At 37.8% G+C, this 15,119-nt stretch overlaps 1 protein-coding gene across 4 annotated transcripts in view; it reads left to right on the top strand.

Moving 5' to 3' along the window:
• Positions 1-4,563, top strand: part of LOC124216904 (solute carrier family 2, facilitated glucose transporter member 4) — a 36,468-nt gene extending 31,905 nt beyond the window's left edge. For all 4 annotated transcript variants that reach the window (XM_046621999.2, XM_046622000.2, XM_046622001.2 and 1 more), the window contains 3 exons: positions 336-900; positions 1,386-1,786; positions 1,930-4,563. In XM_046621999.2, coding sequence (XP_046477955.1) covers positions 336-900; positions 1,386-1,786; positions 1,930-2,277 — 1,314 coding nt within the window. In that variant the 3' untranslated portion in view covers positions 2,278-4,563. The remainder of the gene's footprint in view (positions 1-335; positions 901-1,385; positions 1,787-1,929) is intronic.
• Positions 4,564-15,119: the final 10,556 nt, after the last annotated feature.

Below are 15,119 nucleotides of genomic sequence, written 5' to 3'. Positions count from 1 at the left end.
AAGCCTCGATGAAAAATCCGACTCATAAACGCAGATAATATATAAATATGACCGACAAGTAATCTTCGTGATTTATATAAACTTTTTACATGCTAACTATAGAGATTACTAAACTTTGATTTAGGTTTTTTTTTATCATGGTTCTGCTGTAATGTTATCTACGTGAAGATGAGTATTCAGAATTCAATTCCCGTCAGTCATAAGATCGCTCATTTTATAATTCGAGGTCGGGACTGTAGCAATAGTTCAAAAGCCATAGACATAGCGTAAAATCACGCAATAAACGTCGACTAATTTGTGGAGCAGTAGATAAAGAATTGACTTTTGCTTTGCAGCTTATTACGGCGTGGATAACAGACGTGAACGGAAATCGGACGAATATTCGTCCGACGGAATCGGAGGTGACGACAATATGGTCTACGGCAGTTGCGATATTTTGCATCGGTGGAATGATAGGCGGATCCCTGATCAGCGTGGTGGCGGACAAACTCGGCAGAAAGGGAGGCCTGTTAGCCAACAACGTCCTGGTCCTCCTCACCGTGCTGTTCGAAGGTCCGGCTAAGGCTGCCGGAAGCTACGAGATGCTGATTATTGGCAGATTTTTCATCGGCATAAATTCGGGCCTAAATGCCGGCCTGGCACCGATGTATCTTGCAGAAATATCTCCGGTTCATTTGCGGGGCGCGGTCGGGACCGTTTATCAGCTGGTCATCACCATCTCGATCTTGACTTCCCAAATCCTTGGAATGGAGACACTTCTCGGGACAGCCGAGCAGTGGCCTCTACTTCTCTCCCTCACGATCGTTCCAGCGATATTTCAACTCGCCACTTTACCTATTTGCCCGGAAAGTCCAAAATACCTTTTGCTCAGCAAGGGACAGGATTTGAAGGCCCAGAAAGGTGAGGATTCACCGATCGTAAATCGGCCAGACATTAATCACCTGTAATTAACAAAAAGACAAAAATCAAAGTCAATACAATACCCATACATCGCTTTACGGCCTAGATACGTTACGGAAAAGTTAGCCATAAAACGAAAAGTCGTGTAACGAATCAATTATTTTTTCACCAACCCATACAAAGTCAACTGGATCTATTGCAATTTTTTCTAAAATAATATAGTTTTTAATTCATAAAGCATTTTATTCTGTTCTATTTCTTACAAAAATGCTTACCTAGCCGTAAATCTACAAAGTACCATAATTAAAAAAGGACGTTTTGGCGAAGTGCCGTATGAAGAGCGGCCCTATAGAGAGGTATAGGTGAAACCGAAGCATCACGTCGAACGATTTTTCAAATTATCACAGTTTTGAGAAATCGTAATTATTATCTACAAGTTAAACCGCACAGATATACTGACCAATATTTTTTTCGCTGTTTTTCAGCTCTGGCCTGGCTCCGTGGCACGATCGAAGTTCACGATGAGATGGAAGAAATGCGAGCCGAATACGAGTCGCTTAAGATGATTCCGACGGTGACGCTGCGGGAATTATTCGTCAATTCGGCACTCAGAATTCCGATAATAATATCGATAGTGATTATGCTCGCCCAACAGTTCTGCGGTATAAACGCCGTGATGATATTCTCAACAAACATATTCAGAGCCGCTGGTCTCGACCCGATATCGGCCCAGTACGCGACCCTTGGAACCAGCGGTATCAACGTACTCATGACACTGGTGTCTCTTGTCCTGGTGGAAAAAGCCGGTAGGAAAACTTTGCTGCTCGTCGGTTTCAGCGGAATGTTCGTCAGCAGTATTGTCCTAACAGCGTGTCTCGCTTTCGCGGTAAGTTGACGAAATTAGCTCTCGGTTTTTCGCCGAATATTATATCTACGACGTAATTGACTTGCATTAAAACATGTACCTATAATTTATAGCGTCTAAGGAATCTAACTTACTAACGTTTTTATTTTTTAACTTTCTTACAGGAGACCGTTCCCGTTGTGGCTAACTTGTCCATCTTCGTTGCGATCATGTTCGTCCTGTTCTTCGCTGTCGGACCGGGAAGTATACCCTGGTTCTTGGTCTCCGAGCTATTTTCCCAGGGCGCAAGACCCGCGGCAACCGCTGTGGCGATCTTCACCAACTGGGCAGCCAATTTCGTTGTCAGTATGGGATTTCTGCCGCTTAAGAACCTTCTGGGAGGTTACGTCTTCCTTATATTTGCCGGCCTCCAAATGGTGTTCATACTTTTCGTATGGAGAAAAGTACCGGAGACAAAGAACAAGACCATGGAGGAGATCAGCAGCATGTTCAGACAGATTTCTTATCAATGAGAACAAGTTTGTTGATAGAATTAGGTGTAAAAGTTACACCTCGTTAAGAAACGAACTTCGGTATCGAATCCGATCGCTGCGACGTCCGGAACCCCATTTCCTGACCGTTATGTGCACTGAGATTATTGAGGAGTCATACCGGTATTTTTTGATCTTTACAATCCATACGTAATGCGGGACGAGTGCTATACGTCGATTGATAAATTACATTGTACGAAGAAGAAAACAAAGTGGAGTAAATTACAAGGTCAAATGACAGTCGGGATGTGTTGGATTCCGAGCAGATTGTGTTCCGATCTTTACATAATTAAAAGAAAAACAGTTTAGTTCCTATTTATTTTTGGAGCCAAAACTTAGTATTCAAAATGGACAAACGAATGTCGCACATATTATTATCAAATAATCCTGGAAATATAAAATACGTCAAGAGAATGGCGTGGACGTGTAGTCAGTATTTCCTCATATTGGGGGAGAGTGAAGGGGGGAGACTTGTACAGCTTTGAAAGCTTTTGGATTTTTTTTTTTTTAATGCAATCTAGTCGCGTGAAATATACCTCTTTGGACGTTACCTTGAGGAGTTCGTATGATGATATGTAAAATTGAAAGAATATCTGATTGAATCGGTAATTATAATAAAACGGTACAGGCAATTTTGTGGAGAGGCGTCGCGCGTATTATCCGTGTACGTAAATTTGTTTCAAAAGCTCCATGGAAACATTAAACAGGTAATATATTTATATAAATATATGTATATATTTACATTATGTGTTATGTTGTGAAATGATGTTTGTCGCTTTGTCTATTGTATTTGTATCTTGTGTGATATGAAAATGTGACAAACGTACTACATTTCACATAGGTGTATATACATACATATAAATACTTACTCAAAAAGTATCTGTGTCATGATTGTAAATACAACAGTTTGATGTATAAAACTGTATAGCTTGTAGTTAATAGTAATTATTATTATTATATTTATGTATAGGAATAACAATAATAACAATAATGACATAAGTAATTATATAAGATGTGTACAATGATGTTGTTTTACATATTTTAAATGGCAAGAATTATTTATTCAAAACAAAAAACAACTATGAGCAAACCGAATTAGAAAAAGAAAATTTAATAATATTATGGAGAATTCTTTGATCGGCTGGTAGAAATCAAAAATAAACAAATAAGTTAAAAATAAATGGAATATTTATTTCGTAAGATATATTTGAATCGCGGCTTGCTTTGAATTGTGTTTGACGTGCGATTCTTTTAGTACATATATGTATTATGTATATATATACATACACACACATATGTATACATATACTTATATAGGTATGCATAGTGCTCAAATATCATAATTGTTTCTGACTTGGATTCGTGAAATAAATAATTTTAAATTAAAAAAACACCATGTAACATGGAAGATAGGCTGAATTGAAATACGGCAGATATTTTTTTGGAAAATATTTGAATGATTATAGATTTAGTAAAAATATATACCTATATAGATTAAAATATTTATTGCGACAAATTTCGCAGTCAAAATATTAGTCGATGTTTCCCTGTAATAGGATCAAAAATTTTAGCGAGTTGCTTTCGATTGAAAAAATATCGCGAGGGTAGAGAAATTATGATAAATTAAACGAGTTGTAGGTTATTTTTAGAAAAAATTTATATATGAATACCTGAGTTGAAAATTTTAGTAAAATTTGACTGTGAGCAGTCTGCCTATAAAGAATTGTTAACAAATGGAAATTATTTTGTAAGCTTACAGAATATGCCATTTTATTGATTATTGTATAAGTTTTGCAATGCAGTTATAGCATTTAGTGTAGCGGGTGTTTTTTTATATACAAGACGAGTGACTTTAGTTACTTTTAAACAATATATTGTATAACATTTTAACATCGAATGATCGATGGTAAAAATTTCATCAACTCACGATTCAGTAGCAAACCGAAAATGTATGTATCTATACGTAACTTGAAATTATACATTGAATATTAAAGAATTTTGATAGTAAGTTCTCCGAAAGAAACCAACAATTTTTACCGGTCATTATATTCATTATCTTTGTCTCAGAATATCATCACATCATTTTTGTATGGCAATTCCACGTCTTATAGGTATTTACTGTATCGTTAATACTCATCAAAGCACGATTGTAAAATCGTATTGTCATGTTTAATAGAATATGTTCAGAATTCATGTCTCGTTTTCATCGCTACACGCATATTTTAGATACAATATACAGTTGTGAAAATAAAATATAACATCCGATAATGGTGACCGTTGAATGATTTCTAATGCGTATTCCTCACCATTTTATTTATTTTTTTCATACACAAACTCGGACTGCATTGAGCTTATTGATGCAAGCCACAATGATTGTGCCTCAACAATATCTGATATTACTAGCCTCGCTTTATATTACCCCTTTACTTTGATAATTATATTCACGTTTATTATTATTTTTTTTGTTTCAATACAAGCATCGCAGCTGGGCTGCCCCAGAGTATTTTTTCTGGCTAAACAAAAACTTATTGGAGTAGTTGCGTATTCCAGACTGATGGCGGTTCGAATTGCCGTTGAATGATTGCCAATTAAAATATTGCGAGAAAAGGATTTTAAGGTATTTTGTAGGTCAAGCAAACTACGTTACACAATCCGCTTACTGTGATTCTCAATCTTCCATTCGTCTGGTATATTCGAGTCATCGCCGCACAGCATATGAATGAAAAGATTCTTCGATGCATGTTTCAGATTGGTTTTCCGTGTCTTCACTGAACCCGGTTCATTTAAAATGGAATTAATTTCCTGGGCTTGTAGTAAGTGACTAACTGATTGTTGTGCTAAGCTCCTCATTTTATAAGTAGTATCTGGATACATCTGCAACGATCAAAGTTGCCTTATTATAGTATTTGATTCGTTATTGCATAAATTTCATATTTATCTGGAAGACATTGAGTTAATTTTATATTTTCCGTGAAAAACGCTCAATAAATTTTAGATTCACAATTGGTATTGCAGATTAATAATTACATCCTTGACGAATCATTTGCTGCATCCTGAAATGAAACAGGCTGTCCGGCACGGATGATCGCTATCACTCTTTCTAACGTGATGTACCGTGAGTTTCTGTATGCATATATGTATACGTGTCTCTGCGCCTGACACACTGAGAAAGGCAACCGGCAATAATTTTTTAAATTTAGGTTGAACTCCGCGTCCGGTGCATTGAATTTGAAAAACAATAATTGACGTTTGCAATGCGGTACTCAACCTGAATATGAGTGATAGTAATTCCAGTTGCTCTTTGCAGTGCATCAAGCGCACGACTGTTCCGCATATACGGAAACTCACGGTATACCACGGATTGGAAATCTACAACATCTTTTGGCCCTGAAAATGGAACAAAACTGTACTTCAATATATGCTACACGCTAGTATTGAGCTATGCTATATTTTGACTGGACGAACTGCGTGCATAGAAAGATCGGATTTTTCTCGAGATTTTGTTAGCTCAAACGCTGTTGCGGTGCCAGTTGACAGATTCTACACGGCCTAAATCTCACCGTGGAGCGTATTATAAGTATAAATGAAAATGTTCGCGACGACGTCGCACATTTCTTTCTGTTTCAAGATGACATATATGTACCAACGATATAGCGAGATTCGCCAGTTGAACAAATGAAAAAATAATCAAGAAGGTAGTGATTTGATCGTTTGTCGTTTGTTTGTACTCAGACGCCACAGATTGGTCCGTACACCATTGAATTGTAGAGAATTTTCCATCGTCAAGTTTGTTGGTTCGACCGTTGACTGAAAACTGTAAAGACAGTTACCCCTGGGTAAATTTTTGTGTATCAGTTTTCGACGGGCAAGTGGGCCCAGGTGGGTCTGGGAGCGTAGGAGGTTTCTGCTCTATCGACTCTACCTAATGGGCTTCTACCGACATTCGTAGCAGCCAAAGTAGTGTCGGTATGGAAGCTTCAGATTGAGACGGTACGAAGCGAGTACGTAAAACTACGTACCGATTGTGAATGCTAGTAAGATATCTTTATCGACATAGTCATTATTTTATTCCAATAATACGGATATGCCTTTCCAATGTGACATAATTTTCCTAAAATCGCTTGCCCTCATTTCTCTGTATTCGACCAAAATGTCTTGCAGAATTGAATACAGCGAATTAATATGAGACATGAAAAATTGTCATAATTATCCAAATAATTATATTTGTTACAATCACTATATAAAAACAACAGTTTCGATTCCTGGCTCCGTCGTTAATTTTTCAAATCACCAAAAATTTTCGAATTTACATTCTCTAGCATTTTTCTTCTCGCTAAAATAGATATGACGTATTTTCGCATCACTTCATAGACGGCCGGGACCGTCTTACGTGGCTTTTAACAAGTAGTGTCATACACTTGTAAACATGTCACATACACACAAGGATTTATAATTGTGCTTTTTGAGACAAATTTCATAATATATACTTATTATTAGTTCCTTATTCATCTGAATTGTATGATATAAAAGATCATGCAACAGATTGTGAGGTAAATACTTGAAACTTATAATTGTGATTACTGTTTTGTATATTGATGACGTACTTATGATGTCAATTATTGGCTACTCGTTTGCTCACGAGCATTTCCAGGGGACGCCACGAGGAGGCCAACTGACATTGCCTCCCATAGGTCGATTAGCTCGATCATCCCCGTGAGGAGACGTGAAACCGCAACCTAAAAATGTCGATCAGCAAAAATGGCCGAAATTCGGAATCAGGTGGGGGGGGGGAATTTCTTTTTAATATTATAATTAATAACTCCTACTGATTTACAGAATTCCCATTTTAAATCGCGAATATTCCGAGAACGGTGATCGATAAGGCGAGTTCTATTTCCAGCACCACTGAGAGAGTTACGTTAATGTAAACAACTGCGATGGATTCAACGTGAAGAAAATACGTATGTAACATATTTTCAAAAAAGTTGATTGTTCAAGAGCCGTTTAACAAGTTACATTGACGGGTATACCTCGAATACTGACAGGTATTTTCAGTAAAAATTAGGATAAATCAAGAATATAGTGTAAGGGTTATTATCATTTTTATTTTGTTACATTTTACCAAGAAGATTATGAGAAAATTATAAACAATCATAGAAATTGTATTAGCGCATTGATAGCTACTGAATTTAGGTTTGCGCGAAAAATGAAATAAAATATTTTATTGTAAACATGACAAGTTTAAAAAATTTTAGATAAAATAAAATTACAATTGCCATTACATTTTATAAAAATGTTATACTCACCGTGCACAAATAGTAACATAGCATTTTAACTTCCCGTTTCTCTGATTTGAGAGAAAATAGGAAGTTATTGTAATCACCCCGAAAATGAAAAGCTGAGTTCTCACTAGATCACCACGTTTTGAGGTCCGGAGAATCACCTCCAATCATTTTCAAATGGACGTCTGTGGGTGTATGTATGTATGGATGTATGTAAGTATGTAGTACGTGCGCGATCAATTTTTTGTCCGATATCTCGGGAACGAGTAGTTAGATTTTGATGAACTTGGTCTTAATCGACGCACCTCTTTCAGACTTAGACCTGACTAGACTTTGGCTGTGATTGGTTTAGTAGTTTTCGAATATTTTGAAAAACCAAATTCTTTTTTTGTAATTTTCGTATACAATATCGAATGGGCGTCAATTTTGGTACAAGAAATTATTATACCGTCGAATAATGTGCACTGAGAGAAATTTTTAGTTCAGGTTATCGCTCACTCCTTAACTATTTTTATTTTTTACCATAATCGAAAAATATAGTTCTAGGTAGAGAAAGAAAATTAGATTTCTAGCTGTTACCGGAAAGTCCAGTATACGTTACTATTCTTTCTCATTGCGATCACTGTTACTATATTTTTTTGCAACTGTTGCGAAAATTTAACGCTTGTGCAACGATAAATCGACGTTACAGCCTAGTTTAGCTAAAAAAGTAGAGTAAACCGGACAAACTAATTTTGAGTTGCAATAACCAAAAAAGGAGCGACGATAGCGCAAAATGGTTAGGCGTACCTCGTTTTCCGTAATTCTGGCAATATTCAAACAGTTTGTTTTTTTAACGATACCTGTTTCACAGAATTTTTCAAGTTACTGTAACAAACGAAATTTTTCTCAGTGCATAATCAAAAAAAGCGATGAGCTTTTTGCTGAGATTCGGTCTGTTGGTACTATATACCTTCCATTCGTCGTATTCTTACATGCGACAGTCTTTATTACAAACAAATCGAGTCACTGAAATGATTTGATTAGTACAATGACAACTGAAAAGACCAATCGCTACAATAGAACAAAGTTGAATATGAATATAATATAGTATGCTAGTTTCGTCGACATTGTATAATAACTTGTGAAATATTTGTCGTTTCATTTTTAACTACAAATGCACTAGCAGAAAATTTTTCCCCATATTGAGATCATGAGAACTTTACGGCAAGGTTTGAGTGAAACCTGACAACGAAGCGAAACTCATAATTTACGTATCGATCACTTATTTCCCAGCACGGCGTTAATTTTGCAACCCTGATATTATTCTTCAGAGTAGCAGGTGGCGAGGGTGTGTAAAGTGTGAAAATTATCATTCGCCGATCCGATTGACTGCTTTTTAAACTTGTCGACTCTGAAGAACGCTTGACAGACAGGCCATGATCAGGGCAATACAGGCGAGGCTCTTGATGCCAAGGACGCGACACGATCTAAGGAAACATCTGGCCCGTTAGAACATGACGATTATCAGCGCCGGCGACTTCTCATAATTTCTATTGTGGAGCTGCGGCACGCCGGCGGGGGGGAAGAGAAGTCGAATATTATTTTTTGGGTCTTATTTCTTTATTGCGAAGGTAGAACTTCTGACGGGGTTTTTCAATATAAATTCATCAATCATTTTATGGATGCTCAGATTTCCTGCGATTTCTCCATGTATATGGAGAATCGCAACGCTGTTCAAACGGTACTGCAGCATGGTTGGCCTGAGATACGTTTTTAGTCGACCGAGAGCAGAAAAGGACCTCACCGCAGTGCAAGATGATGCAGGAATTGTTAGCGGAATTGTAATGAATTTCGAAAATGACGTAAGAATGTCGGCTGCAGATTCATGTTCTTTAAAAAATGTGACGACATCTTTCAAATTACGGACTTTCAAATTTCGAGTTTCAATTAAGTCCAGAAACATATCGCGATGGCGTTGCGGCATGTCTCCATCAAAATCGTCTTTGTAAAATTCGACAATTTCTGCTACATTCTTTGTTCTGGCAGTGACAAAGTCTTTGCAAGTATTCAAAAATCGCATTGTCTCTGAACGATATCTCAATTGCAACGAAGTAATGACTTGGTCAAGAATCTCGTAGAAAATTTTTCGGTTGTATTATTCAGGTGTCTTAAACACGTGCACTTGAGCTTTCTCCAAACGTTTTGGGGCTTTACGGACGCGCGGTAATTTGGGTTCCTGCAAATCTAGATCTTTCGCATCGTCTATCGCTTTTTTATACATCGAATCAAGCAGGAAAAGCAAACAGAAAATTGTTATGATCATACTTGTGAAATTCAATGTTAGTCAGGAGAATTTTCGAGTGTGGAATTCCACACTCCAGGCATTTCGAGTGTGGAGATCTCCACACCTTCCACATAAGTATAAGTCGCCTGCGGTGACGATTATATCTTCAAGTTTCTGGTAATTGGAAAGGCGTAAAAGAAGGAAGATTGACCGATTTTCCTATCCTCATATGTACGCCTAATAACACATCAAATTTGCGGCCCGATGAAAATTTCGACACCATAACGTTTTTACCAGTGATCGGCCAATTGATGTTCGTACGTATACTTCTTTAGGCGCGTTATGAAAAACTGATGAGAGTGAAATTTCAGGATGCGCGCGCATCACTGTAACACAAAACTGTAACACAAAATTAACAGGATGAAGTTGCCCACTCAACCGAATTCATGCGCGCGCATCACTGTAACACAAAATTAACAGGATGAAGTTGCCCACTCAACCGAATTCATTAAGTCTCGAAAAAAAGCTAAATATTTATCCACATGGTTTTAGTTTTTACAGTCACAACACGTGTTTTATTTTCATACAAGTGCGAATTATATGTGTGGCAATAAAATATATTCCGTAGTGATTTAAATTGAATATTTGGATTAATATTATTTACTATTTGTGAATATTAGTGAAAAAATTGTGCTAAAATACTTTTTCAAGTGCTCCAATATAATTGAGGTTAGTTATCCGTATGTATTATTTATTGATATAAATTAAAATATCATTATTTAATATAATTAATACTAAATATTATTCAAATTATCAATGTTGAATATTTATTATTGGTTTTTTAATATTTACAAAATAAAGAAATGAATTTAATAGAACATTTAATAAAAAGTTTGTGACAAAAATTTAATAGATTATTTAAATATAATGTAAGACATCCGTTATTTGTTTTATTGTTTTTTATTACATACTTCTTTTCTTTATCATTGTGTGACAGAAGATTTTGACATGTTGTGTATTTTTTAATGATGCCAAAGAAGTATAACTTCTCACGCGCGTACATAAGTACACGCACCCATTTTTTTGTATTCTAGATTAAGCGCAAACTGTCAAATTATTTGAGTAAATGTAAGATTTTTATTTCATCTTCTTCGTAATTCGTGGCATAAGGGGTTAAGAGCTATTTAGAGAGAACATGTCATTAGTCTAAGAGCCAGTGGACGGCTACCTGCATGTATTTGACCAAACCTGGGATTTTGTACAGTGAGGCCCCTATCCCCCCCATATATGAGATGGGGGTTCACTAAGCCCCAACTGGTGGACGCGGCGCGCGCTCAGGTAAGACAGGTATCGATTTTTGGTGAATTTTAAATGCATTTGACCACGTCTGCCGTTTTGATATTTGAAAATATATTATTATTATTATCTAAAAATAACAATGGCAGACCATTACCACGCGTTTAGCATAGTGGCAGACAGTTTTGAAAATGCTGAAAAAAATTAAATTTTGAAATTAATTGACCAAATCTGCCATTGATATATTTTGTTTATTAGGGTCTTAAAAACTTATATTCATCACGGCAGACGGCTTCATGGCGTACACACTCCAGCAGACAACAAAACCTTAGCTACTATCCGGTCATATGTAAATACATTGTAACCAATATTTTTATAAAGTTGAGGGTAAACGATAGAAACGATAATTGGTGACCCTACGGCGCAGTCACTAACCTGAATAATTAGATAGAGAGAGAGGTACTAAGAGAGAAAGATACGATTGTTGGGCGCCAGACGCACATGCGTCAAAAATAGATAATTAGACAAAAAGATAAAGGTAAAGGTAAAGGTAATAGATAAAGGTAAGGTCAGGTTCTACGACGGTTTTGCACAGTTCGCTCAGAGAGACAAGATAATGGTAGAGGGGCGGAGTCGAATCCAATAGATAAAATAAGAAACAGGTGAAGCAGGAATAATATCAAATATATTAAGCAAGAAGCGATAGGTTTAATGACAAGCAAGTAGCTGAAGAGATTGAGATACAATTACGATAAATGCGATAATTAACAATATTTACAGCCAGAGAAAGGTTAAGCGAGAGAGTTAACAAATAACGGAACGTTTTCCGGATAAGCGGGAAATATCCGCAAGCTCGCGATACTAACGGTAACGATTAACACGGTTTTATGATAGATAAGCAGAACAGAAAAAGATATACTGTACTTAAATTAAGCGGTAAGCAAATGAATCATAAAATATGAGAAGCGATTATAAACACATGCGAAATACAACAATTGTAATAGTTATCACATTACCAGAATGATCAGAAATAGGCAGACAGGGAATTATGAATTACAAGGTAAATTCACGCAACAGGTCAAATAGAAAATTATCACAAAATATAGAGAATAACAGATAATACGTAGTCTCTAGTTTGCGGTAAGTGCGAGAGAAAGAGAGATAATATTCGGTACGATAAAAGGTAATTCAAGATAAGGCAAACAATATTCAAGATAATTAATATGCAACGTACGGCAAACCAAATAGACTACGGACAACTACGATCAGCGATATTAGCGAAGAAAATAGTGAAAAAGATGTTATGCGATACGGCACAATACTCCAATGTCAAATGAACGACGAGCGGGACCGCGCAGCGATATAAGATCGCTTCCGCGGTACACTCACTAAGATACGATAATCAACGATAATAGGTAAAGAGACAGATATAAACTAATCAGAGAAAATATAGCGAAATAGCAATGCTCAATAGCTAAGATAAAAATTGATCCTTTAACGAAACGCGCTGCTAGACAGCGATATTAGACATTCAAATATTCCAGAAGAGAAAGATAATAAAATAAAGCAATAGTCACTACAATGCGTAAGTAATAGTCAACCAGTCGCGAAGTTACTTGCAATAAGACAGAGAAAGGGACAAGATAAGAGATAAGAGAGAATAAGGTACGAGTCCAGGTGGCTCAAGCAGACCAACTGCAAGATAAAGAGAAAAGATACGAGCCCAATTGGCTCAAGCAGACCAACTGCAAGGTAAAGAGAGAAAGAGATAAAGGTAAAGGTACGATATATTGCAAGTAATCTCGTGGCTTCACAAAATAGAAAAGGAACCCCACTTACGTAAAAGAAGATCTAACAGGTGCGAGAGAATGCGATAAGGTAGCGGTAATTAAAGTGATAACAGGAACACTTGTACTATTCACGAAAGCTAAAGGTAGAATTAATAAAGGCAAAACTGGCAGTAGAGTTACGAAAAGGCACGTCTGCTATTATCGGTAACTGAACGTAGAGTGACGAGATGAGCGATGATCCTGATTTTCGTCGAGCTGCTGTCACGTGATTCTTCCTCAAATTTGCGGTATTTTAATTGGACCAGCAGGTCGCGTAGGCCTGGTCCACGGGTAGGCGGCGATAATCCCTCGCCGCTTGTTTTTCTTCTCCCTCGACGACAGGTATCGAGGTATCGGGACGTCGGAAGGTGGTTAGAGATGTTTTCCTTCAGCTGTGCGGTATCGTTGGTGAGAGGGGGGGTCGTACTGCTCATGAGTTGCGATATTGAGGTGTGCGGCAATATTACGTCACCGGTCCTTTGGACTTGCGACCGACTGTAACTCACTCCTTGCTTTACTGGTACTCCCCGTTGTAGCTATTTCGTCGGCGCTGCATCCCGGCCCTCGCTCATTGAAGCCCTCATGCCGGAACGATCTGGTGGTGATGGCCCTCAACCCGGATCCCCACACTAGATCCACCAGATCCACGTGGTCAGCATATCATTAGCCTATTCCACGCCGCAGTCCTTCGATAGGACGGTTCGTGAAGAGAAAACCGTCCTCTATTGGATAGTCAACGACTTAGTAGATGTTAGGGTCGGTTCAGCTCCAGGCTGATAAGTATCGTTGACGGGAGGCTTCGTTGTGTTTTTGACGCACAGCCCTGTACGCCGCCTAATGATGCATCCGAGCGGTAGAAGCATTCATTCGTGGTTCGGCTCCTGGCCGATAAGTCTCAAATAGTTGGAGGTGCTGTTTGTGCATCACGCACGACCCTGTTCGACAACTAGATAGGCATCCATCGGGAGTGGTTTCAGCGGTATTCGTTCGTCTGTAGTCGGTGGTGGTCGATGTTGAGCTGGTACGTGACCCCTGTCAGGCAGTGTCCTGGTATCTTGACGCGAAGGTCTCGCGGATGGTTCTCGTAGAGCATTACAGAATTAGAAAATAGCATACAATTAGCTTAGTAAAGAGAGTTCAACTTAAAGATAATTAGTCGTTCATTTTTGGAGTATTGGCCTCAGACGTGCTTTCGTTATTTTTAGCGATATCTGCACCTAGGGGAATGCGATAATTAAACAAAGTGACGGGGTACGAAATACCACGTCACAACATATATGTATTAAGGGCGTTGCCTATGCCTCGAAGAGCGCGCGCAAACAGAGACTCACGATTTTCCTTCTCATTTCCTCATTTTTGAAGATAATTAGGTTCTTAGGGGGTCATTTTGAAGGTAAAGGATAGATCTGTGTCGCCTTTTTTGCCGAATTTTCGATTTCGCTTTCAGATTTGCGTAAAACGTACTTGAAAGTACGTTATGTTTGAAGTGAAACACAGCGGACAGTGAATTTTTTTTCGCAATTCGGCGAAAAAGGCGACACAGATCTATTCTTTATCTTCAAAATGACTCCCTAAGAACCTAAGTATCTTCAAAAATGAGGAAATGAGAAGGAAAATCACGAAGCATAAAACAGCAAATTTTTCGCGCAAAAGGCGGGCGGCTGCTAGCGCCACGACTGCGTTGGCGGGCGACCATGCGAATTACAGGCGAGGAGAGTAGACTCAACACCCCCCACTACAATTCCCCTCCTTCGAATCCTCGTCGCTCGGCACGTGGATAGTGTTCCGCGCTTTTATTTTTGCTTGTGTTTTTCTACAGTGTTTTTTATTATTTCGAATCAGTATTTATTCCCGCGATGGCTAAGAAGAGAGGGAATGTGTCTTTGGAGAAGAAGAAACGACCCGGCATAAAGATTTTGGCTAAATTTCAGGAAAAAATGAGGTAAATCGAATTATTTATATGATTGATGGTGCACCCTCTCTGACTTCGAGATTCAATCACTTGAGTACGAACAATCGCAGGGCTTTAATTTAAGAAGGTACTTTCAAGAGCCGATAGTGCTGTTCATAATAGCAGTATACATTCATTCTCTAGTTTTTTTATACATACGAAAATATAAACTAGAATGCATTGTGACGTGTGGTACTAGC

The sequence above is a fragment of the Neodiprion pinetum genome, chromosome 4, assembly GCF_021155775.2.
Source record: "Neodiprion pinetum isolate iyNeoPine1 chromosome 4, iyNeoPine1.2, whole genome shotgun sequence".
Classification (NCBI taxonomy): Eukaryota; Metazoa; Arthropoda; class Insecta; order Hymenoptera; family Diprionidae; genus Neodiprion; species Neodiprion pinetum.
This window is presented reverse-complemented; position numbering and strand designations above follow the sequence as displayed.